The following is a 26,588-nucleotide window of genomic DNA, read 5'->3' as shown; positions in this document are numbered from 1 at the left end:
CTATGCAACTAATTGCCAACTGATTCTCTCTATTCTCACAATTCTTATAGCTTAAGTAGGTTTCAGTAAAAGTGTTTTGAAATTCCTCTTGTAAAGCAATCTTCAAGGCCTTATTGATACCACTACGTTGTTTTTTTTTTTATGCATCTTTTTTCAGTTTCAAACTGACCATCAGTTTATTGCATCTTTCATGCTAAAGTTGATGACTATTATCTATGAATTACAATTGATATACAGAAACGTCAAATCACTTTGAAAATTTGAAAGCAACTATGATTGTTTTATTTATTCTGATTCTGCTACTATAAGAGGATAGCCTGAAATAGTAGTAAGGTTGCTTCTTTATGTTCTGAAGGTCACTGGTTTCAAGTTTAGGAAACAACCTCTTTGCAAAAATACAAGGGTGAGACTGTGAACCGACCATCATCCTTACCCTTTCAAAGTCAAGGAATTGTGTGCACTGGGGTTCGCCCTTTTATTCTGCTACTATAAGTTTTACAATTTGATAAATTAACATAAAAGGTGATGATGGTAACATGATTTAGGAGAAGTATACGCAGAGAAAACAAGTTTGAAAGGTATCTTGTTCTCATAAGAATAGTACTAGGGATGCATCCGAGCAAACAGGAGGTGATTAGAATCATAGCTTAACTGAGCATCAAGTTATACCTGATTAAGAGGTGTTTACAGAATTTGTTTCTCACCCTTGACAGCAACCTATAATGTATCTCTTAGAAATTTTAATTTTGAATCCCTAATTATATTTAGGGGTGGCAATACGGGTCAACCCGACACGACACGTTTTTGACCCGTACACTATTTGACACGACCCTGACACAACCCGTTTTGTAAACGGGTCACAAAACACGAACCCTAACACGACCCGTTGCGAGTCACGGGTCGACACACACGACTCGCAAAATTTAAAATTTAAAAAAAAGTGGGATTTTTTGAAAAATAAATAAATTAAAAAAATAAAAAAATAAAATAAAAAAAGATTAGCTTCTGTTTCTTGAGATTTTTAGTTCCTTGTATTCTTTTCTATACTAAACAATGACTATATATATCAATATATAAATGAATAAAAATAATAATATAATAAAATATTTAATTGAAAATTAAAAAAATGACACTGTGCGGGTTGACACGCGAACCCGCGGGTTGACATGTGACTCGACACGAAAAAAAACGGGTCACATTTACACAACCCTGACATGACCCGCCCTGACCCGCGGGTTGACACGACATGTGATTTGGCAGGTCGGGTCACGGGTCAACTTGCGGGTCAATACCTGTATTGCCACTCCTAATTATATTGACCTTCAATGTGCTAATGTGTATATGTGTTTTGTTAAAGGATAAATAACTTTGTTAAAATATATCTTCTTAAGTGAGGAAATTACAATTTCTTTTAACCAAACATGTGCCAAATGTTGAACTGTGACAGTATTGGTTTTTCTTTAGCCTTTTGTCTTTACAACCATCATTTTTTTTTTCCAAAATATTGCAAAATCTCCTTAAATGCAACTAAATTGTTGCATATCCTCATTTTTTATAGCAAAACCAGTAATGGTGACAAACTGAATATATATGAATCATCTTACATTTGCTTCTGTTGCTTTCCTTTTATTACAGGATGGTAAATAATTGTCAAAGGATAAAGTGGACAGAGATGTATAAATTAAGGAAGATCAAGATAACATAAATATCATGGCATAAGTGGAATGAGTTATCTTGCAAAACCACTTTTAAAGACTGCTTCTTCTGTCTACATAGTTGTTAGTCTAGTTTCATTTGATTTTTATTCTAATCATTTCTCATTTTGATAACCTGCTGCGTTGGTCCAGACCGTGGGAATTCATCTACTTGTGCTGCTGAAGCATCAAAGCAATTTTATCATAGGTTGTACTGATCTGCTAGTTTCAACTTGGGACCCTAAGTGTGTTTGTGAGTTAACATTCATGGTTTGGTTGGACTATGATATTTTGTGGCTCTATCTTGTGAAATGAACACATGGCCATTTTCAGATTTATTAGACTTTGAAAGATAAAACTGTGAACTTTGTTGTGGTGATCCCAACTTTTTGAAGGATCCGTGTGGCAAAAATCCTTACGGGAAATATATTAATGGGAATGAAAGCTGTGCCTTTTATATTGATTGGAAATATCTTGGTTGACATTCTAATATTCACCAGTGTCGTCACTGGCTAGAAAGTTGTCACATTTACTTGTTTTCTCTGACATTCTAATATTCACCAGTGACATCCTATATAGTGCTAAATGAGCCAGGTAAATTGTTGTCAATGTATCACAAAACTGGATCGTTCTTTTAGTTTTTATCGTTGTGTTTTTATTCTGAACATACTATGTGATGCTTCCTTCTATTTGTTTCCGCACATGTAATATCTATGTATTATTTTCCCACAATATTTTACATATTTTACTCTAGCTTTCTATATCACCACACACCCATGCCTTGTTTAAGTCTGAGATTTTCTATAATGTAGTAATCCAAGTAATTATAATTTAATCCTTGTTAGACCATCATTGAACGAAGTTAATTGTGGTGCATTTCAGCATTTGTATCATCAAAAATTAAAAAGTATATATTGTGTTGTATCATCAGAGCAAATATTATTTGTTTTGAAAATATAAAAACGGGGCTTCACTTATTTGCTTAAGCTTTTAGGTAAGATGATTATTTATCATGGTATCAGAACCTATGTGGCGGTCACAAGGTTACAAATTCGATTCTCGTCACCTCCCACTTTTTAGTGGAATTAAGTCAGTATAAGGTAAAACTAAAAAAAAAAACATGTTAATATTCACTATTCAAGTTCAAAGGGCTCTTGCGTGAGCGAATGTATTAAAGAAATATAAAAACCATTGATGGAAACCTTCACTTATCAATTTAAGCTTTTAGGTGAGATAGTTATTTATCAATTTCTTTTATGCTTCATGTAAGATTGAGATGACCAATTATCTCTCTCATCATCTGGTCGCATGGGAAATATAATTTCTTTTAGCGATGATGCCAGCTCTACCTAGACATGGGCCAAGTGGTGAGGGATGGTTGGGGTCTGAGTTTTAGGCCCAGCGGAAACTAAACAGAGAAAAAAAAAAGTGGAAAATGTAGACATGCATTTTGTATTAATATCTTGTTTATGTTCACTTCTATCTCTTATTTTATTAAATATAACTCTTAGCAAATACATCCTTTAAATGTACATATTTATGTGTGTTCTATTACCTAGTAATTGTGTGTACTTTTTGTGTTGAATAATGCTGTTGGAATGAGGAATTAAATGATGAAATGAATTGTAGTTTTAATAGTGTAGTTTATCTCTCTTTTCTATTTATAGGTGTTGTACTTCAAGATAACTAAGGGCTTGCAGCAAGCACGGCACAGCATTTTTCGAATAGCACCCTTCCATAATCATCTACAGTTATGTGGGTTCAGAGAACCAAATATTGTATTAGATGCATATCTTGTATCATCTGTATTGGCTTTGCTAGGGAGCTACGTGGTTCTTGTTTCAGCATAATATCTTGATAAGGCTATTTGCTTATCTTCTGTAATTTGCATCGGATAGATTCATGTTCTGCATTATTTTATTCATTACATATATAGAAAATGTTTTGTGCACATTAGTTTCTATTGTGAAACTATAAACAAAAGTATCATCTTTGGGAGGGGTTTAAAATATCAATCTTGAAATAAATACCCAGAACTATAAACTACAGTCTCATGGTTATTTTAAAGTTTTTTGCACATGAAGATTTAAACAAACAGCATTCCCCGAGTAAGAGTCGTTGTAAAAGATAAAAAAATAGCCTTAATTTTTTTTTTTCTACTCTTGCTCCAATTTATTTTTCTTTTGGAATTTGCAACAAGCCACAATTAAAGTAATTACTCAATAATTTGTTTCACATTTATGAGTGAATTAATTTAAACGAGTCTCACTGAAACCATACCTTAAACGTGGGTGATTCCGAAGCTAAGACATTTTGTTTTTCTAAATCATTAAATGTGTACCAGAAAAAAAAGTTACAAAGACATCTCCTATGCGGACATCATCTTGAAATAAATACCCAGAACTATACATTTTAGGTAGATGGTCGTTGAACTTTCAGAAACTTGTAAACAGGTCCTTCCCTCCATTAACGCAAATCATCCGTTAGCATAGCACATGTGGCACATTATCATTTGCCACACATTTTCAGAGCAGGACTTTTCTTAACTATGGATATGTTCATCAACAAAATGCTCAAACTAAAGCTGGGAAACCCTATCCCTCGTGTTTCCAGATTTTCAATTGTTGATCCTTTGGAATTGATACCAATAAATAATGGAAGAAATCGAAATTGCCAAGGGAAGGAGAAAGAAAAGTTGAACTCCTAAAATGTGGTGTACTAATGCAAATGGATTTTAATTTTTAAATAGAAATCTAATTTAAAATAGAAAATATATGCATGCGATTTGTAACCATATCGACCGGAAGGTAAAAAGCATCTCAAATTAATAATTACATGCAATGATTTTGTCCTTTTTCTAGTCTCCGCTTTGATGATTTTTCTTACGATGTTTGCTACAAGCCAAGATTAAAGAAATTGTTTGTGGATGAAATAATTTAACTTTTCAACTCAGTCAAATCATGCCCATACCGAGTTATCCGTAAGATAACCCTACCCGTTACCAACTCCACTGAGTCTTCGCAGCTAAAACAACTCCTTTTAACAGATTCATAAGAGAGACAATATTTTTACTACCAAAATTTTTTACTACTAACTTACTACCTATCTGATCATCATTGAATCAAAGAGAGAGAATGCTAAAAAAATTTGAAAAAAAAAAAAAATATTAATTCAATGATGATTAGATAAGTAGTGAATTAGTAGTAGAAAATTTTAGTAATAAAAATATCCCTCCTCTCAAAATAAAACTCCAACTAAATTGAATATATAACTACAAACTTTCCATCAAAACTTAAATTCAAGGAGCGGAGATTCCCACTACTACCAATTGAAGCTGCTTCCAAATTTTTAATACAGCTGCGTATTTTGTGTTAAATCTCATCTGTTGATTTAAATCAGATCTTACAATTAAGATAGTAAAAGTTATAATCATAAGTCAGTGATATGAATACGAATAATTCTCCCATATTATTAATTATAATTGTAACAACACTTGGAGGGTTGGGATTAGTTACTAACATTAACGGGCATTTTATCAAATACGCAAAGAGATGGAAATCACGGAGCAACACAACTATCAATAGTAAACTACAATAAAATAAAATAAAAAAGAACTCAGTTAAAGTAGTTGACCAATACATTGAGTCAATAAATAACAATAAAGTTGCAAAATGAAAACTTTCAGCTAAACTTCAATGTGACACAATATAGTCTGGCAAGAGAAACAAAACACGGGTGACCAAAAAAGTAGCTCCAGCCATAATACCATAATTTAAAGCCGTCTACCCCTTCTACCACTCTTTCTCCGGGTGCTATCTGAGGGAATTGGTGTGACATCCTCTGAAAAATAAAAAATGAATAAACAACAGTAAGACATAAATCATAACAACTGGTAAGACATAGAACATAACTACTACTTAAAATTGGAGGCAAATTCTGATTACGAAAAAGGAATACCTATGCGCCCAATTTTCATACCGGACCGAGCCAAGGCACGGAGAGCAGATTGAGCTCCAGGACCAGGGGTTTTTGTCTTGTTTCCACCAGTTGCACGAAGCTTGATATGAAGAGCAGTTATGCCCAGCTCCTGCTCCAAATAAATGAGCCAATTTAACAGATTTTGACAGTTAATCAGGAAATAAATCCATATGAAATGACAATTGATACTGGGAAGAAAACAGGACATTTAAACTGTTGGAATTTATCAAATTCATAAAGATGAAAGAAGCATCTTGTCATGAAAACCAATATAAATAAAGAGGTAAAAAAATCTGATTACCTTGCATCTGGCAGCAACATCCTGTGCTGCAAGCATAGCAGCATATGGAGATGACTCATCTCTGTCAGCTTTAACCTTCATTCCACCTGGACATAAGCAAAGAAGCAAATTTCAAAAAAACAATAGAAGAAAATTATATCCACTGAAAAAAAAAATCAGAGACTTCAGAATGTTATCTAATATATAAATGGAAACTAGGTTTGGTTATGTTGATTGAGAAAATCAAAGTCATTAAGATAATAAATAATAAAATTGTCAAGAGCAGTATCTTCAACTTCAGGATCAAACTTATATTTACAATTAGTTGAAAGTAGAAACGGTTTCTTAAAAGTAGAGTTACTCAGCCCAAACACACAATCTTACAAAATAGATACATTGTCGGGAAGGAATTGCAAAGAGTGAAAAACAAAAAATTTCAATAAGAAAAACAAATGCACCGAATTTAATGTATAACTATTTCAATACAATGTAAAAAACAATTGAAAGTTTAACTGGAAAAACAAAATGTAGCCACTTTATGAGAATCTTTGGTGTATTACTTCCTGGCTTCATGCAATGTAAAGAGAAACAAGCTTACCAGTAATGCGGACAAGTGTTTCCCTCCCAGACAAATCAGTTACATGCTGCAATCATGCAAATCATCCGATCACAAGAATTCAAATGAAGGATTAAAAACAAGCTGGATATACTCACAATGAAGGTGTCATTAAATGATGCAAAGATGCGAGCCACACCAAAAACATGTTCACCATCTCTGACAGCAGGACCAAGAGTCACATTTTCCTCTTTTGGCTCTCTAACCTTTCTCCTTGACTGCAGGAGATAAACCACATCGTGTCAGATTTGAACTCAATAACATGCCCAAAGATTGAAAAAAACAAAACACAACCAAATTCTCAACGAAATTAACAAAATAAGTACTAAAAAAAATAGAAACGCTGCATCATTGTTTCACTATCATAAGCTATAACACCGCCCCTTTAATTTTGTTAGAACCAGTTATCAATGGAGTTTAGTTGACAAGTTAAAAACAAAAAATACCATCCAAATAATCAGATCTTGGAAGAACAAATAGGGAAAACACTCCAATAACAAAGTCGAATCAATTTTGATGCTCAATCACCATGACACAAACCTAGTCGACAAATTAAAATCAAAAGCCTCTAATGTTCACCAAAAACCAATAAAAAAAATCAAAAACAGAAATGCGAACAAAGCACATATGAAAAAAGACGGCATGCATAATCCACACGATTTGATGCGTCTAAACACACCAGAGACGTCACAATACAGTGTAGAAACATACCATGGTTGATGCTCTAGGGTTTATGGACGAAGCTTCAGAGTTCAGATCAGCTCGTGTGCTTTTGCAAATGGCGTTGCTTTCAATTTATATGAGACGATGGATTTAGGGTTTTGATTTTGGATCGAACAACGAATTCCTGTGGTTGGACATGGGCCCTTTAGGCCCAGCCTGTTAGCCCTATGAAACCCATAACAAAAAAATGTTACATACAGACACTAGAAATAACCTATTAGCAATTAGGTGGTGTTTTGTTGAAGTTTTTTTTAGGAGATACCTAGGCATCATAGATAGGGTTTCTTTGTTTTTCATGTTTGGTTCACAATATTACAAAATTTTGATAGGAAACACATTTCCTTAGACTTTAATATTTGTGTATAAAATGGAAGGAAAGTTACTATTCAATAAAACCACTTTGAACGTGGTATTGTGAGTTAGACTGCTAAATGAATAAAAGACAACCAAAAAGCTGACTGTAATATCCATATATAAATGCTCGAGACTTATGCTCAAACTACCCTTATCCATACTTTTGCATATGTCTTTTTTGAAGCATTTTCTAGGTGATAGAATGCAATTTCCAGTACTAATGGGTTGCTTTCGATGATAAATGCTCTTATTGTCTTGCTCCCTTATCTGTATGTGTACTTCTTCTTCTTCTTTTGCCAATTTCTTTTTCTGAAAATTAGATTGAAGTTAGATTCCAACAGAAGAACATGGAAAAAAGAGGACTTGTTTTGTGATCAAAATTGGGTTATTTGTTGGTTTACAGTGGTACACACAATTTTTTTATTTTCCCAAAATTTTAAAAATAAGGATATTTTTGTAATTGTCACTTATTTTCTCATCTATATTTTACCTCAAACCAAACATAGACTGTATAAATCTTACCTAATTTGCCCGGTAAAATTTTTTCCAACCAAACTCACTTTCCAACCATTTTCCTATCAATTACATTTCCTTAGTATTCAAAAATTTCTCCTCAACCAAACACCCTGAATTAAATTGATTATGTAAGAGTTTTATACTCAGAGTGGGATAATAGCTTCTTGAATTAATATATATATATGGAAAAAATATTTTTTCGGCAACTTGAGATAAGTTTATCTTCGGCCACCCCAAAACTACGTCGTTTTATTTATTTATTTCCTTATATTAATTGATTCACCTTTGAATGGTTATGATTTCTTTTTTTTTCTCTTCCTTCATTACCATTGATCCATCTTTGTACCGGAGATAAAATTATCTTAGGCAGCTTAGAAACGATAAGCTATATATATATATATATATATATATATATATATATATATATATATATATATATAGGTAAAGGATTTCTCCAGTCAATGGAGATAAATTATCTTCAGTAAGCCCAAAATGACGTCATTTTGTGACGGAAATCAATGTATTTTTATAATTCTAATTTATTACAGGTTATATTAGTCTTTTTCATTATTATTTTTTAATCTTACAATCCAAAGACGTTGTTTTTGACTCACTGGAAATAAAATTATCTCGAGAAATACTTTTTCATATATATATATATATATATATATATATATATATATATATATATATATATATATATATATATATATATATATATATATATATATATATATATATATATATATATATATATCGTAGATAAAGTATTCATAATATTACTTGAGATGTTAAATTGTTCACGACAGATGAAAAGTATTTATGAGGGTATGTTTGGATTCACTTATTTTTCTTTAAAATTATTTTTTAATATAAATTTTGAAAACTGATTTTAAAAATAAAAAATAAAAAATTGTTTGGATATTATTGAATCTAAAGTTTAAAAAAAAAAAATTTTTTTTTTTGGTAAAAAAAATAAGATAAGAATATCAATAATAAACTTTTATAATTACAAAATTATTGCAAAATAATTTAAATTAAAAAAAGTGTTATTAATAAATTTTATAATTATAAATTACTCCTATAAACAAAATAAAACTAATTTTTTTTGAAAATATCTTTAAATTATTCTCTAATTTTACTTTTAAAAACTAAGAAATAGTTATTAACTCAAGAGTCATTTTAACAAAACAACCATTATCAAATAATTTTTAAAAAAATAAATATTTGTTTTTAAAAAAAGAAATAAAATGCGGCCATATGAATTTCTGTTGTGGATGTTGCCGTAGAGTTTTAGGAAATTTAAAGCATGTTATAGCCAGAAGAAGGTTTTCCTTCCATCCTACAATTCTCGTGGCAATATGAGTTGAGCCCGGCGGATTAACTCACCAAAACGGACGGGTTGAGTTGAAGTTTTCAACGGGTTCAACCTGCCGCGAGGCTGGTTGACCCGCCGGGTTATAAGTTTTTATTTTTTTTACACTTAAGTAGTATTTCATTTGTCATTATATTTTTGTAATATTCAAAAAAAAATTATCTTAGTACTTCCTAAAAATATACATAATAACAATTTTATTTACTAAAAATGTTATCTATATATGGAGACAAATGAGTTTCCAAAGAATATTTAACTAAATATTAGTATACATTTAAAATTGAGACTCAAAAAATTAAGAGAAGTGTAAAATAAAATAAAATAATATTATAAAAAATCATAAAATATAATTTATTTTTGAATTTTAATTAAACTGTTTTTAAACTGGCGGGTTGGTGGGTTGACCCACCAACCTGCCATAAAACAGGATGGGTTCATTTTTCAGCCCATATTTAATGGCGGGCCAACCGCGCCACCCCGTTTTTGGCGGGTTGGTGGCGGGTCGGGGCGAGCCAACCCAAATTGTCACCCCTATCTTCAATTCCCTTGTTCATCCTTTCCACATTCTTAGTAAAGGTGGCATAGTTGGATATGGAAACTCTTTTCTTGTTAAAAAATGTATCAAATCTTCAATTTGTCTTTATTATTTTTTCATGAAAAAAATTTCATCTTCAACATAACTTGAAATTTTTTGCATAAATGAACAAATACTGAAAATAAAATAATAAATAAGCACTACAAGGATAAAAGTGGGGGATTATTTGTGATAAGAGCAATGTTATCAAAATTGGGTCGAACTGGAACCCGGTGTGGTGAACTGGTGAAATAACAGGTTCAAATGAAGCAACAGACTCGTCATGTAATGAACCTGGTGAAAACCGATTCGACTCAACCAGTTTTTATCAAAAATCGATGACACGGTCGATTCACAAATAAACCAGCGGGTCATGTATTTTTAAAAAAGAAAACTACGTTGTTCTGCACTTTTGCTCTAATTCACTTTGTAACTAGTGGACGACCAACAACTCCTAAAGGAAGATCTGGCTCTAAGCATTGGGACCACATTCTCGCACTTTCAGAGCGTTCTAGTTAGCTTTCGTGGTAAATAGAGTTATTCATTTTGGATCTATTCGATCTTCGTTTCAATTCCACAATGTTGCTTGTGAGTTTTTTTTTGGTTTATTGCTTGGTATGTCGATACCTAACATGTTTAATGTAAACCGATGAGGTAATATAATTCATTGATTTTAATTTGTTGATTTTTTTAGCATGATTCACACCATAATTCATGGGTTTGTGGTAGTTTTACTTAAATCATGCTTCCTTTTAGGCTATTAACTCTCTCATTTGAAACCATGACTTTTTGGGGGGAAAACAGTACATAGGATTTTTTGGCTAAGAAATGAGGTTAATCTAATAATTGAAAGACCATATTGTAAAGAGTATAAAGCATGAACTACAACATACCTACTTCTTACATCACAAGATGATTATTTAGTATTCTAAATTGAGAATCATGCTTTGAACATCTAGTAGGATCCATTGGCTCAAATTCTTGCTCACCACGATTATATGCACTCAAGAAGAACCAGTAAGGTTGTGTTTATGATAAATAATATATTCTTGATAACAAATATCACGCTTCACACTAGTGCTAATTTATGTTTTAAAGTTCTAAATGTTCATACAATCATATCCTGATAAATATTCATAGCTCATTTTGAAAAGTAATCATTTTTTCAGCCATACATAATTTGTTAATAGAGTTTTGAGGATTGATATTTAATTAGATTAGCAACAAAATGTTATCAGTCTCATGTTTGTTTCCCTGCCCCTTTTTTTGGGGGGGAGAGAAATTTAAGAAACATTATTAGCATATTACTTATTGCATGCACAGGCAGAGTCAAAGACAACTATGTTGAGTTAAGTTATCAGTTACGTAGCACTGAACAATGCCACATAGTTAGTGCTGATAAGTCTGGCATATTTTCTTCATAGTTTTTGGTATAGATAATTTGTTACTTGTCTATTGAAATTAACCTTGTAAATGCAATGCAAATTATTTTATTTCTTTTTAGGCAAAATACATAAAACCACCTTGTACTTAGATGCTTTTTTAAAAGACCACCTTTTTTTAATTGGAATAATTAACCCCCTTATATTATAACATTTCAACAATTAGACAAATTTAATCATTTTTAAACAAAAGTAACCTTGTCCCCAAATAAGAATACCCTTGTTCCCAAACACCCCCCCCCTCATCGATGAGGTGTTGGAGCCTGGAGGTGACCGGAGGTGCTAGAAACATTGATGGTGATGGCGAGGATTCGAATGGAGGTGATGTTGGTTCCAATAATGGCTGAGGACTAGTGTCTAACACCAGCATAGGTGACTTGGTTACCGGTGAAATCGTCGGCAAATATGGTGCAAATATGATATTTGTTATAATTTTTTTCTCGGTTTTCACTTGAAAGGTGAATCAGATATACATGAACATGAAGCAGCGACCAAATGTATAATAATATCTTTGAAGCAATTTACAGTGAGAACTAAAAGTTGCCACCACGACGTTATACCACGTGCTGCTACACTAATGGCTAGTTTCGTTCAACACTAGCTAACAATACTTTTTTTAAGGTAAAATTCCAGTGGTGGTGGGTTGGGGGTAAGGGTATTTTTGTCTGAAAATTACTAAATATGTTTAATTGTTGAAATGTTATAATACAAGGGGGTTAATTGTTCTATTTGAAAGTAGAAGGTGGTTTTTTAGAAAGCACCTAAGTACAAGGTGGCTTTATGTAATTTTTGCTTCTTCTTTTTTGCAATGTAGAATAACTTATTATATATTTATAGCCAGGGATGTCATCTACTGAGCTTGAAGCACCGATCTCACAAGAAATATCATTAACATTCATCCCAAAAGTATCATTACATAGGAAAAACTTATCCAAGTAGGGCACGTTGTAAACAACTTGAGGAGAATTGAAAAATTATTTTATTGTGTCTGTATTAATGTTGTAAAAATCGACTCGGACTAGCCGATATAACCTGAAAACTGGTGAATCGGTCAGGTGACCAGTCTGAGCCTTACAATGGATCGATTATGCAACTAAACTGGTATGAACTGAATTGAACCACGTTCACTAAGCATTTTTTTGTAAAACTCGACAACCGGTATGATGACTTTAACTCGGTTCGCTTTCAGCGAAAAGGAAGTGGACAGAGGTATGCAAGCTTCTCGTTCTATGTATGCAGTCACGTGGTTTTTAAAGAGTAATTTCTCTCACATTTAGAACGATGTAGTACTCCTTTTTTATTCTCCCATACTTCAGTACCACTGCCATTGGAAGGCTTGTCTAAATTTTTCCAGGCTTAGCTTCACTTTAACTTTAATGAAGGAATTGAAACAATAACTTGTTGGACAACATGTATGAATTCAAGTTGTTCGTCCATGTAAACCTATCAAGCCATTCATAGGTAGCTGACGGATGAGAAAAGTGACTTCCAATCATCACAATCTGCAACGCTGATAGAGAATCCCCTTCCAGCTATACCCGTTTAAATCCCCTGCTCCAAGTCAACACCAGGCCCACCAAGCATGCCCACAACTTTGCATCAATGACAGGTCTGGTTCCAAATTTTTGCAGATGTCATGGAAGTTTCTGTATCAAAGTTAAACGAGTTGAATTCGATAATATGTTAACAAAACAGTAAATACTTTTTATGTTGTATATTGAAAAAAAGGTAAATTTTTATGTTAATATACACCATATACAACGAATATGGTGTATATTGAAAATCGTCAGAAAGACACACATAAAACATTAATTCTTTTAAGATTTATAAAAAAATTAAATTAATTAAATTCATACATATTTAATAAATAAAGACATAGTTAACTAGAGCAATAAAAAATATCAATGCTATAAATAAGAATATAATTATTTAATAACATATGCTACATTGGGTTGTTGGTTAAATTGTACTATTTAAAATATAAATTTATATACATCTATCCAGGTCATGTAGTTAAACTAGTGATCCACTGGTTGAACCAATAACTCAGTGGCCCAATATCCGACCAAGTCGATGACTAGTTCGGGTTTAATAACAGTGGTCTGTATTGTGATAAGATAACTAGGGGGTGGCATCAATCGGCTTAAGTACCATTTGGCTGGAGAAAAAAGGCAGGCAGAAATATGCAAGAAGGTTCCAGTAGACATTCGCTTTTAAATGAAACAAAATATTGATGAGAGAAAGAACAAGAAAAGAAAAGTCCAAGAGGAAATCAGGATAGTAACCCATTTGATGAAGATCCAGTGAGAGTAGTGGATGATGAAGTGCAGGAAAATCCTTTAAGAAAAGCACCTTTTATATCTCAAAAGGGGAAGAATGTCAATCATATGGGCTCTTATTTTATGCTTAGAACAACTCTTGGAGATTAACCTACGTTAAAAAGTGTGATGTAAAGTAAAGAAGACATATAGAAATGTGACATTGCCATCTCCAAATCGATGATTGATATTAGTGTGCCATTTAATGTAGTCAATTCATCATATTATCAGCCAATGATTGATGTTATTTGTAGCATAGGTCCAGGATATAAAGGTTCAAATTTTCACAAAGTTCATGGTTATTTACTAAACAAGTGTGTTGGAGAAGTCAAGAAACTTGTTCAGAGTTATCGTACTATTTGGTAATAAACTGGGCGTACTATTATGGCAGATGGGTGGACTGATGTTGTACGAGAACTCTTATTAACTTTCTAGTTTATTGTCCTAAAGGAACTATTTTCCTAAAGTATATTGTTGCTTCTCATGCTTCCAAGACGACTGATTTACTATATAATATTTTCATAGAGGTGGTGTTAGAGGCTGGCCCTGAAAATGTTGTTCAAATTGTAACCGATAATGCTGCAAATTATGTTGATGCTGGAAGATTATTATAAGATGAGTTTCCTAAGATATTCTGGTCTCCTTATGCTGCTCATTGCATCAATTTGATGTTACATGACATTGGAAAGTTAGAGGATGTAAATGATGTTGTGTCACATACTGCTAAAATTACCAAATATATATATAACCATTATCATCCATTTCATTTGATGAAAAAATATACATGTGGAAGAGAAATACTTCATCTAGCTCCAACTCGTCTTGCGACTAATTTTATTTCCTTGCAAAGTATTTTGGCTCAAAAAGATGCACTAAGAGTTGAGGTGACATATAAGAGATTGGACTAACTCAGCTTATTTCAGGGATGCCAAAAGCAAGAAAATATGCAGAACAAATCTTAGATTCTCATTTTTGAAAAAAAAATGTGCTGATATTGTGAAACTTGTTGAGCACTTATGCAAGTGTTGTGTATTGTTGACAATGAAGATAAGCCCGCAATGGGTTTTCTTTATCAAGCTATATCCAAAGCTAGAGATGAGATGATAAGGACATTTCAAAGAAACAAAAGGAAGATGGATCCTTACTTGAACATCTTAGATAGTAGTTGGGATTCGCATCTTCACAAAAATCTTCATGCCACTGGTTATTGGTTGAATCCATGTTGTCGTTACAATGCTGAAGAATTGGAAAAACATAAGTTCACAATATTAGACCTTTTGGATGTCATTGAGAGATATGCTTTGATGTGATCCTAATTTAAATTATAAGTTGACAAGTGAGATGAGAATATTCAAAAATGCTAAGTTAGATTTTGGAAGGTAATTTTCTAAACGTGAACGAAATACCGTGATGCCAGGTAAAATTAATAGTTGATATCTTTCTTTTTTTGTGAGCATTCATTATTATTATTGTTGAACAGTATTAATACTATTTTGTTTTATCATATGCAATATTCTAGATCAATTGTGGGAATTTTATGGAAGTGGTGCACCAAATTTGCAAAGTTGGCTATTCATGTTTTAAGCCAAACTTGTAGTGCTTTGGGTTGTGAATGCAATTGGAGCGCATTGGAATATATTCATTCGAATAAGGGAAATAGATTAGAGCATTAAAAGCTTAATGATCTTGTCTATGTTCGTTACAATTTGAGGTTGCGCAAAGGTATTATGTTTGTTGACTATTCACTTTTTTATTTAAGTATTTCTCCAAGTATTTTCTAATGTTGAAAATTAGGCAAATTAATGAATATAGGAATCAACTAAATCATCAAAATTATGATCCAATAAATTTTGAAATATTTGAGGACCACTCTAATTGGGTACTGGATGAGTCACATCCATACTTAGCAACTGAAGAAATTGAGACTTTACGGAATGACCTTGCAAATATTTCCATTCAACCATCTCCAAATGATAATGGTGTGTTTATTTATTGCATTATGATTATAATTTTATCGTTTGATCACTTTATGTTAATTACTTACTTACATGAAAAAATTACATTTATTTTAGATCAATTAAATTTGGATGCCGATGACGAAGATGAGGCACAAAACAACACTATGGAAAATGTAAACCAAACTCAAGGCAATGTTGGCCAAGCTTCAGACTTATTTTATGAAGAAAGAAAACATGAATTTGACATAACTTTCACTTCCCCAGGCATAATTATATGTTTTTGTGATAGATTTTGATTTGATTGTTTTGTCTTAGTAACAATAGTAGTTGATATTGTAGACTTGTGGTTAGAGCCGTCAAAACGGGCCAGGGCCAAAAAGCCCGCATATCAAACAGCCCGTACGGGCCAAAAAATTATATAACCCCACGGGTTAGGGCCAGCCCGCGGGTCAAAAATAAACTATATTTTAACAACACTTTTGTTAAAAGCAAATACAATTGGTGCCATTTTTGGAACAATATTTGGTTGTGTTCTGGGAATTATCACATGGTTGTCAGTTACAAAAATAAAGTATGGCAGGATAAACCTTGATACAACTGGAAGAAATGCACCGATGCTTGCTGGAAACTTTGTCTCTATATTAACTGGAGGAATTGTTAATATAGATCAGGATTACAAAAAAGTTAATTGCAACCTTGTCTATATCAATTACAAACCTTGTCTCTATGAATATTCGAGTTAATTACAAAAAGACTGTATAATACTACAATTCTCATATTTGACAAATAGTAGTAATCATGCAACAGTAACTATGCATATGCACATTACAAAAAAAGAGCATAAAACAACCTATGAGTTCAAATTTGTGAGCTAATGTGGTTGTTACTTCGAGGGGTGGTAGGGGCCATAGAGCACCCAATTGAAGCTCCACTATATTATCAAAATCTTTGCTTAAGATGTCAATTCGTTGAAAAACCTATCAGAAAAACAAAGCATAAATGCAATAAATATTACACATTTTTTAAACTTATTATTGAATTACATTTTGGAGACAAAAGCATATGCATAGGAATCAAATCAAATTAGATCAAAAATTTCAATAATCTAACATGTTACTCAGCCTCAGCTGCAGGTCAAAATGAATATATTTCTTTCGGGCGAAAAAAATAAAGAGCAATCATCACAAATATGTTTTCATTAAACCAACAGTTGACAATGAGAATCAGAGGAACAAGGACATTTATGATAATCTACAACTTGGTCAACTTGAAGGTTTCCTACTCCAGAGAACATGCAATCACACAAAAACAAATTAACATAACATCTGTAGGACCAAGAACAAAAATATTTAGAAATGGAAGCCAAATAGATAAATTCAACCTATTACTACAATTACCACATAGTTTTCCCTTTTTTGAGTTTTAACTAATCCCACACTCAGCATGGCAATAGTTATAGTTACTCAAGAAATTCATCATTTAATTTGTCAACACAACAATCAATAAAGCAGTTTCAAACAACCCATTATTCCAAATTGCACTTTTATAGTCATCCAATAAGACTGAACCCATATAGATCAAGATCTCTCAAAACAACCTCGAATATTCATAGAATTCCCATAATTAACTCACATCACGACATACCAAGCAGTCTAATAAACTTAAATTTTACATCATGTTAATACTGTCAATTTGTAAGATTTGCAATTGATCATCAAGAACAGTTGGTATATGCACCCTATATATTCGAATTGGTCAAAAACAGAGTACATGATTTTAACAAAACATCAAACACAAAACAAGTAGTAATTATTACCTCAGAATACGACCATATTTACCAACTGGAGATGGGTTTTTTTCATCGAAATCTAAAATCTAAAATGAAAAATACTGACTCTGAACTACAGAAAGGACACTAGAATGCATATAATCATGCAAAAAATATCTTAGTCAAGCTAAGAAAATAAAGAATATTAACATGTGAATTAAATTGATTATTGAACATCCTGATATTGGAGCTAAAATACATCAAATCTTACTCTGTTAATCCACATACAAGATAAAGAAAAATAGAAAAAAATACAAAATTAGAAGAAGAAGAACGAAACCATACTCTGTGAAGAAGAAGAACGAATAAGAACTGGAAAGAAATTGAGTGAAGAAGAACTATCAACTACGAAGAAGAAGAAATCGGAAGAAGAAAACCACGACAAGAGAGAGAAATGAGAAATTGGGATTTCAGGGTTTAGAAGAAGAAAAAAGTGGGCTGGCCCGCGATTAACCCCACCCTAACCCAAAAGAAATGAGGGTTAATGGGGCTAGGGTCAAAAATAACCCTCCCATATCTGGGCTGAAAAAAAGGGCTAAAAATTAGGGTTGTAGGGCCCAGCCCGCGGGCTGGGGGCTGTATTGACAGCTCTACTTGTGGTGCATGTTGAATTTTTAAGGATAAAACATGTATTATATACTTGTCTGTTCATTTGTTGGATAATGTTGTGTGATTTGTTATTTTTCATATTAGAATATTTGAAAGTAATATCATTTTTGGCATGAATTTGAGTATGTTTACGGATTTTTAAATATAAAATATAGATTTGCATATACTTAACTGGGTCAACTGATTCAATCAATGATTTACTTGTTGAACCATTGACTCAATAATTCAGTATTCCAACCAGGTCAATGACCGAGTCGATTCTGATAACATTGGATAAGAGAACATTTTTTCGCTTGTCGCTGCAGGTATTTTGCCTTTGTATTGGACCCTAATGATCAGTCGAGAACATGCAAAGCAAAACTTGAAAGGGATAATTGAGGCGGAGAGGATCCAAATAGATGGTGCAAAAGTGGTTCATAATCCTCTTTTTGAATCATTTGGGAAGCCCAATACTTTTTTTTGTGGAAGCCCCTGGATCAGGGTTCTTCCAATTATTTTAGTTTAGGGCTTTAGGCAAAGGCCATGGAGAAGGTTCCAGACTTTAAGGGCCTGTTTGGTGTAATGTATAAGGCTTGATAGTATAAGCTTATACTATACGTTATGACATTTTTAGTTGTTTGGTGTGACCATTGTATAGTATAAGCTTATACAGCAGGATCCCTTTATACATCAAAATGACGTATAACTTAATCAGGCCTAGGAGGGTAGGATTAGGCCTGATAAGGGGTTGATGTATTAGCCAATGCAATTCTTAAGAATTAATATATTATTTTAATATTAATATATTAAAATAATTTTTTTTCAATATATAAATTTTTAAAATATCAGAGATTTTTTTTATAAAAATTAATATATTTTTTGGACACACCGATCAACAGATTTCTATAAAAACTAATATCATCTGATATATTTAGAAGAATTATATAAACTCATTATTAAAAGGTTTTTTTATTAAAAATATTTATTTTTATCCTATCTAGTATTATACAGTGCATTACCAAATATTGGATGACATTATCTTATACAATATCATGCCAAACGTTGGATAATATTAAAATTTAATCAGATCTTATATAATCAGACCTTATACAATACTGTGTACCAAACATGCTTTGAGGAACCATGCTACCCTCTAACTTTGAAAGTAGCACATTGTTACGAACAAAATAAATAAAAATAGGAGAATGACTTTATTGAGGAAGCCTAACCTCAAATGGCTTTACTGAGGAAGCCTGACCTCTTGCACAAATGCTTTTTGGGATAACTTTTCTGATCTTGATATGATAATTTTTATTTCAATGTTTAAATAGATAATATGAGTCAATCATAAAAGTAACTACCTACTAATATCAAATATATTAATATCTAAACAAGAAAAATAACCACTCACTACTTAAATAACCCAATAATTCAGAAAATAATAAAAATAACATAAATAAAATCGTAACATTCTCTCCCCCTAAAATTACTCTTGTCCTCAAGAGTAAGTTAAATATCAAGTGACTGAATCATCTTCAATATCCACTCCTCCTTCACTTTCGTCCATCATCGCCTCTGCTTGGATGGTGAACAATTGTTTGCAGTGATGGCTGGAGTGAATGTGTCATTACAGCGAAAGCACCACCCCATTTGTTGGCGCTCAAATATCTCTTCAAAGGTCAAACAGCGACCGGGAGTCGAACCGGTGGAAGAGGCGCCACTGTCGAAAGATGCAGCACTGTTGGTAGGAGTGGATAAAGATGACCCCTTGGTGTTACTTACTGTTATGGTTTGTTGCACATTCTGAGTAGGAAATATGATCTTCTGATTGCGGATCTCGTATAGTTTTGCCAGCCCAATAGCAGATAAGAGGGTGTTGGGCCTGTTAGCCACCAAGACGTCCAACCGGTTGGATAATTGGTTGAACATCTCATTGAATTGCTCCAACAAAGACTGGATCGTGTCTTCCAATTTCGGAACACGTTTGTACATGCCTGAACTCTGATACCAATTGTTACGAACAAAATAAATAAAAATAGGAGAATGACTTTATTGAGAAAATCTGACCTCAAATGACTTTATTGAGGAAGCCTGACCTCTTGCACAAGTGCTTTTTGGAATAACTTTTCTAATCTTTATATGATAATTTTTATTTCAATGTTTAAATAGATAATATGAGTCAATCACAAAAGTAACTACCCACTAACATCAAATACACTCCATTAATAACAAAACAAGAAAAATAACTACCCATTACTTAAATAATTCAATAATTCAAAAAATAATAAAATAACATAAATAAAATCGTAACACACATCTTCATAGGGGCGAAAAATGACATGACATCATGTTGGATATAATAATTTTATATAATTATATAGAAATAATATGGTTTTATTAAAATTTGACATTTGTAGAGAGGAAATAATCATGTTTCTAGAAGGACATAAAAGAAAGAGTGATATTAGGTAGCTCTTGTTATCTCATGTGGGGTGGGACTCATTTCACCTTATGAATGTCGGGCAAACAAATTTGAATGATAACATAGCAGAATATTTTATTTTAATTAATATTACACGGATTTAACTCATTCAGAAGTCTCTTTTTTCTGTGCTTTTTGTCCCTTCTCTTTTCTTTTCAGTATTTCCTACTTCAAGATTAATGTCCATAATCTGCTGATTTTGGTACAAGTCAAGAACTTATCATAGGTATAGCAACGAAAATATTAAGATAGGATGACTTTCTAACTAGTATCAAATCAATATTCATAAATTTTGAAGCGGAGTATATTAAATATCCGTTTAAAAAGTATAATACCTATATAAAAATAAAAATAAAAATTCCAATCTCTCACTCCCGAGACTTTATCCTAGAAAAAGGAACCTGATGAAAATTTTATGAAATATTAATTTACGGTGATATTGACTTGATGCCAAATCTTTGAAAATAATGCAACCGTAATGATTGCCATTATTATTCCAACTTTGTCCTATTCAGTAGAATTATCAATTGATAATAGATGTACAATGTTCTGCCACAAACCATTTCTTATTTAAATTAGAGTAATGTTCTTTTTTGGTGTAGAGAGTAATGTTCTAACCCACTAGGGCTAGTCTAGTGGTGGTGGGGTGTGTGTAGTGTTTAGTGGGTGTGTGTTGCAGTTCGATTCCCATGTACTTCAAAAAAAAAAAAAAGTAATGTTCTTTGTTATTTAATTACAATTTATTTTATTTTATTATAATTTAAGTATATATAGTAATTACAGAATCAATTGACGAGAGATTATTTCAACTTAATCAATAGTTTCGAGTTCAAGTTAATAAATTTCTTCATTAATTAAAGATGAATTAAGTGAGAATGATATAAATGGAAAGACTTATAAACTTAATATCCAATAAATTAAAATATAATGTAATTTTTTTTTATGGTTCGGTTTTCTACTTAATTCATTGATAAAGTTCCTCCCTTTTGTCATAATAATTTTAATTTTTTTATATATTTATAATCTAATTTTTTTATTTAAATCTAATGTGAGATTATTTATACTCACAAAATATATGAGTAACATTATTCTTTTTAGAGTTGCTCTAAACTCGAGCTATATAGTGCCCGTTTCATATACCACACAGGCAATTCAAGAAATAGAAATAATTGTTAAGAATCACTTTAATCAAAAATTTTAAGTATTAGATAAGGGTCTTTTAATGATTTATATTATTCTCTAATATCTCTCATGCAAGAGCTCTTTGGACTTGAAGTGTAGATATTGCACAGGTTTAATTTTTGGTTTACCTTTTGTGTTTTTTATTTATTTCCACAAGTTGGGGTGGTGAGGATAGAACTCGTAACCTTATGGTTACTTAAGCTTTGATACCATGTTAAGAATCACTTCAACCTAAAACTTCTCTTTAAAGTAGGTATTAGGTAGGAGCCTTTTTAATGATTTATATTATTCTCTGATAATAATTATGAACAAATAGCTTTTCTCTTGACAATTATTCAGTAAGTAGTGAATAATCATTGTTATTCATTCCAATAAACATCACTAATCAAACAATAGATCAACCTGGCCACTTAAGCATTTGCCAATTTAAAATTGGGTCAAGCTTTTAATCAAGATGCCACTGATCTAGAAACACCACATGTGAGGTTAACAGAAACTAAAGATGAAAATGGATTTAGCGTAGCAAAAATGATGAAAAAAATATATATCATTTTAAAGAATATAAAGTTGTTATTTTAAATGAGAGAAAAAGATAGATCATGGAAAAGAGAATGAGTGAAATTTTTTTTGAAGGTGTGAGTCTCACTTCTTCATGAGAGTGAAATGACACAAAGTGTGTCATTTAAAATGACACACTTTTTTCCCCAAAAATGATGATTATTATTATTATTGCTAAATATTTTAACTTCGTCAAATGTGAAATGTATTATTTTGCTTAAAAAAAATGGAGGATTTTGTACAATCAGTATGCAGTTATGTACGTGTGAAACATAATATCTCTGTTAATGTTTGCATTCGTTGAAGGAGAGGTAAGAGAGCGGGTAATCCGCCCCATCAACCCTTCTAGATAGTAAAAAGATAAAAAAAAATTAAAAATTGTATTTCTCATAAATATAACAGATATGAAATACAAATCAAGGATGTTTAATATTTTTATTTACAAAATAAATAAATCAGTCTAACTAACAGATCAACTCATCTTACCGTGAGTTTAACCCATGACAAATCAAACGGGCGAACTCAATTGGTGACACCTTTTTTTACCACCCCAACGTGCAAGTACCAACTTTCAAAAAGTTACATGAAAATGTTGGCATCCTCGGTCCGTTTTCTTAAATATACTTAAAGAGGTGAGTCTACATGTTTTTCTTTCTCTTTCATCATTCCACTTTCTTTCTCTCTTTTGATATGAGAGTTGGAAACAACACTTACATTATGTTACATAACACTAATAAAATCCATATATGTCATGTGGATATTAGAGAAGGGTTTAATATTTCTTATGTCATGTGATAAATTTATTTCTTATATATACATAAAAATATATGAGGCTTGTATGACTCGTATGAAGAGAAGAAAAAAAAAGCATTATTAGCCTTACATATTTTTATATATGTATAAAAAATAAATTTATCTCTTATAACACTATAATAATTAAGAGAAAAATATTTATTCTTGTAAATGATATAATTTATATCCTTTCATTTTCACAAAGAGGTGAGACTCGCACCTTTATTTCTTTGTCAATTCTCTCTATCCCCTCTTTTATCTATCTTTTTCTCTCTCTTAAAATGACACAACCTTACGTTGCTTAAAATAAGACGTACTTTTTTTCAATAATTAAACCCTATTAGTGAATGCCCCTCGGAAGAAAGAGGTTTAGTACGCAAAAGATGACTGAACCACCACGTACACTCATTGGTCATGGGCGTTTTTAACATGAAATTGGCCATGTTAAATAATCATGAGACGTTGAGGTGGATGTTACGTTGGTGTCCAGTCGTTCTATCATGACTATTCCAAGGCTTATTCAACCAAAAAAGGGTTCTAAGAATAATTTAAATTGATATATTATTAACTTTATATTTATGCGGATTGTTGATTATAATTTATATGATTTGGCTTATTATAAACCTTACTATAATCAGATAAAAAAACATTAAGATACAATATAATATTTATTTTAGTGTGTGAGCGTAGCATTGTTGAAGTCTAAATACTCATGACATAAACAGTAAAAGAAAAAAAAAATGTACTATATGGGTAACACTGTCTCTGTAAAATCTGAAATCAAGTTAAGGCTATGTGGGATTGTGGGTATATGTAATTTGTTTTAAACTAAGTTAGACACAAAATCATGCACGTTAATTATTTTGGATTAAAGGAAATGCCCTGAAAAAGTTAAAGTAAACAAATGATTGAAGTAAAGAATACAATGGTTATGTCTCTTGATTTTATCCACCTTAATTACCATTACAAATTGTCCCCCCTCAAATCAAGCACAGCATGTATCCATAGGATTTTGACCCTTTTGTTTATCAATTCAACGCGTCCATGACAATATGACAATATGACATGGTATGCAAATGTCAACCAACCCCACATTTGAATTGAGATAGTATATATACACACCCTAACTTTTCCATTTTACTTTCTTCTGAATAAAAGCTAATATTTGCATTCAACTAACTCATGTTGGAAGAACCCATCGATTTTATGGCAATTACAGCATGTTGGCCTTTACTTAGTATATTCACATTGAATATCACCACTTTTTAAAGCTTCTTTATACATACAAAAAGTGGATGAAGTCCCTTCACCACATTTTAAAAGCTCTATTTGCCACCCCAGAAATCAATTATATCCTAAAGCATCTTTAGCTTAAAAACTGAGAGACAGAGAGATAGAGAAGATATAGGGTAGTGATTACTGATTAGTAGGTTTGTCTTGCTATCTTATTGTGCTATGATAATGCATATTTCTTGCAAACCAATGAACTTTGTTATAGTTTCGTTTTATGTTTTTGTTCTTCCATTCACTGACTGCACAGCCTTTGAGGAGGTGAATCATCTTGGTAGCAAAAGCACAAATAACGAAGCTTACAAGGTACACCAATTTCGTTGGAGTTTTCTATATAATTTCTTCATCTTCATCTGCTTCCTCTTTCTCAATGCTCCTAACTTTTTAAGCAGTCAGAAAATGTAACTACCTATCTTTATCTCTTCTCTTATTTTCTTATCTAAAGCAACCAAACAATTTATAATGACAAGTTTAAGGACTGGGAAACAAAACTTACATAATTAACTACTTCCGGTTAATATAGCAGGTAAATCATCAGAAAACATCTGATATTGCACTGCATGGATTGCTTCTGTGGGCATCAATGGGGTTCTTAATGCCTCTTGGGATACTTACAATCAGAGGGTCCAGTAAAGCGGAACCTGGATCAAGAAAGAGTAGAGTCCTCTTCTATCTCCATGTTGCTTTTCAGGTCACATATCTCTTCTGTTTGTTCTTCATTTCATATCAGCATTAGTTACATTCTTAATCTTAATTATTGATTCCACTTGCATCGAACAATTCATGTTACTAATAAATTAAAGCCATTAAATGCAAGTAGATCAACGGTTATATATATATATATATAAAAAGATGTGAGCTGGAGTATAAGATGCTTCTTGAAAGTTACATTATGTAATCATTGAAGTTTTCATCTATGTTCTACAAAATAATCATAACTTACTTTAACTTTAGTAGTGGAGTGTCAAAAGCTTTTTCTAATGATGTATTATCTTTTAAGCCACCGGTTTTCTATTACTTGGATTTGTTTCAATTAACAACAATATTATGATTATCATTTGATCAACTGAACTAGTTGGGAGTTATTATACATTTAAAGTAGATGTGGCCTTTCTTTCCTCATTGGATAGAGTATAACATTTCATTTAACAGATGCTTTCAGTGCTTCTTGCCACTGTTGGAGCTGCTGTGTCTCTGAAAAAGTTTGAGAATTCATTTGATAACAACCACCAAAGATTAGGCCTGGCACTTTACGTTGCTATATTGATGCAAGGCTTCATTGGATTTTTCAGACCACACAGGTTCATTCACAATATTGTCACTTTGTCTAGTAGCAGCACCCATTTTCTCTGTAAGGGGTAACTTTATATTGTTTTAACCTTAATGTTCCACAATTTCTAATTGAATTTGCAGGGGAAAGAAAGAGAGGAGTTATTGGTACTTAATACACTGGATACTAGGGACAATAGTTTCTCTTGTGGGGATCATCAACATTTACACAGGTTTAAATGCTTACCATAAGAGAACCTTAAAAGGGACAAGGCTTTGGACTATCCTTTTCACAATGGAAATCACATTCATTGGATTGGTTTACCTCTTTCAAGACAAATTGGAATATATGAAAAAGCAAAGAGTGATTTCAGGAAGTGAATCAACTTTGACATCTAACCAAGATATTCCTCAAAGGCAAAATCAAAAAGAGATGTTACCAGTTGCATGTGGAAAGAAAAATGCACTTGGAAATTTGTTTGACTAATTAACATGGGACTCTCTTTTAGTTTACATTTTTTCTAAAGCTTCCCTTAGCTAGTGGTATTGGTTTGTTTTCACTTTAGTTTTTGGTGCCTGCACTTTATGCAAGTGGGAATTGATTTTATGAAAGGTAAGCTGATAGAGTGCATTCATCAAAAAGTGAAGTTTGATTGGTGAATGTTACCCCCCCCCCCCCCCCCCCCCCCCCCCCCCCCCCCCCTTTTTTTTTTCTTCCCGCATTTTTTAATGTATATTGTTTCACACTGTATTATGTATATTATAAGTGTG

The 26,588-nt window shown here is 32.1% G+C and overlaps 2 protein-coding genes across 2 annotated transcripts; one reads left to right on the top strand and one right to left on the bottom strand.

The window, feature by feature from the left end:
- Window positions 1–5,273: 5,273 nt before the first annotated feature.
- Window positions 5,274–7,336, bottom strand: LOC133287576 (small ribosomal subunit protein uS11-like). Its single transcript, XM_061485212.1, has 6 exons — window positions 7,280–7,336; window positions 6,667–6,786; window positions 6,551–6,596; window positions 5,974–6,059; window positions 5,652–5,781; window positions 5,274–5,534 (listed from the first exon to the last, which is right to left on the bottom strand). The coding sequence occupies exons 1-6, from the start codon at window positions 7,280–7,282 to the stop codon at window positions 5,467–5,469; spliced, it is 453 nt and encodes a 150-aa protein (XP_061341196.1). The 5' UTR covers window positions 7,283–7,336; the 3' UTR covers window positions 5,274–5,466.
- Window positions 7,337–24,719: 17,383 nt separating this feature from the next.
- Window positions 24,720–26,304, top strand: LOC133287621 (cytochrome b561 domain-containing protein At4g18260-like). The gene is made up of 4 exons (XM_061485263.1): window positions 24,720–24,854; window positions 25,075–25,239; window positions 25,701–25,849; window positions 25,962–26,304. The coding sequence occupies exons 1-4, from the start codon at window positions 24,720–24,722 to the stop codon at window positions 26,302–26,304; spliced, it is 792 nt and encodes a 263-aa protein (XP_061341247.1).
- The last annotated feature ends 284 nt before the right edge of the window (window positions 26,305–26,588 follow it).

Source organism: Gastrolobium bilobum, unplaced genomic scaffold, assembly GCF_033153095.1.
Source record: "Gastrolobium bilobum isolate Gb01-03AN ecotype WA unplaced genomic scaffold, APGP_CSIRO_Gbil_v1 utg2365, whole genome shotgun sequence".
In the NCBI taxonomy this organism is placed as follows: domain Eukaryota; kingdom Viridiplantae; phylum Streptophyta; class Magnoliopsida; order Fabales; family Fabaceae; genus Gastrolobium; species Gastrolobium bilobum.
Note: the sequence above shows the minus strand (reverse complement) of the source record. Positions and strands in the feature narration are given on the sequence as shown.

Excerpts from the sequence above, each read along its gene's own strand:
- LOC133287621 (XM_061485263.1), top strand. The coding sequence starts at position 24,720 with ATGCATATTTCTTGCAAACCAATGAACTTTGTTATAGTTTCGTTTTAT. Across the intron at positions 24,855-25,074 it reads CAAATAACGAAGCTTACAAG|GTAAATCATCAGAAAACATC; the intron begins GTACACCAATTT and ends TTAATATAGCAG. Across the intron at positions 25,240-25,700 it reads ATCTCCATGTTGCTTTTCAG|ATGCTTTCAGTGCTTCTTGC; the intron begins GTCACATATCTC and ends TTCATTTAACAG.
- LOC133287576 (XM_061485212.1), bottom strand. Across the intron at positions 6,060-6,550 it reads AACACTTGTCCGCATTACTG|GTGGAATGAAGGTTAAAGCT; the intron begins GTAAGCTTGTTT and ends GCTTATGTCCAG. Across the intron at positions 5,782-5,973 it reads ATGTTGCTGCCAGATGCAAG|GAGCTGGGCATAACTGCTCT; the intron begins GTAATCAGATTT and ends TATTTGGAGCAG.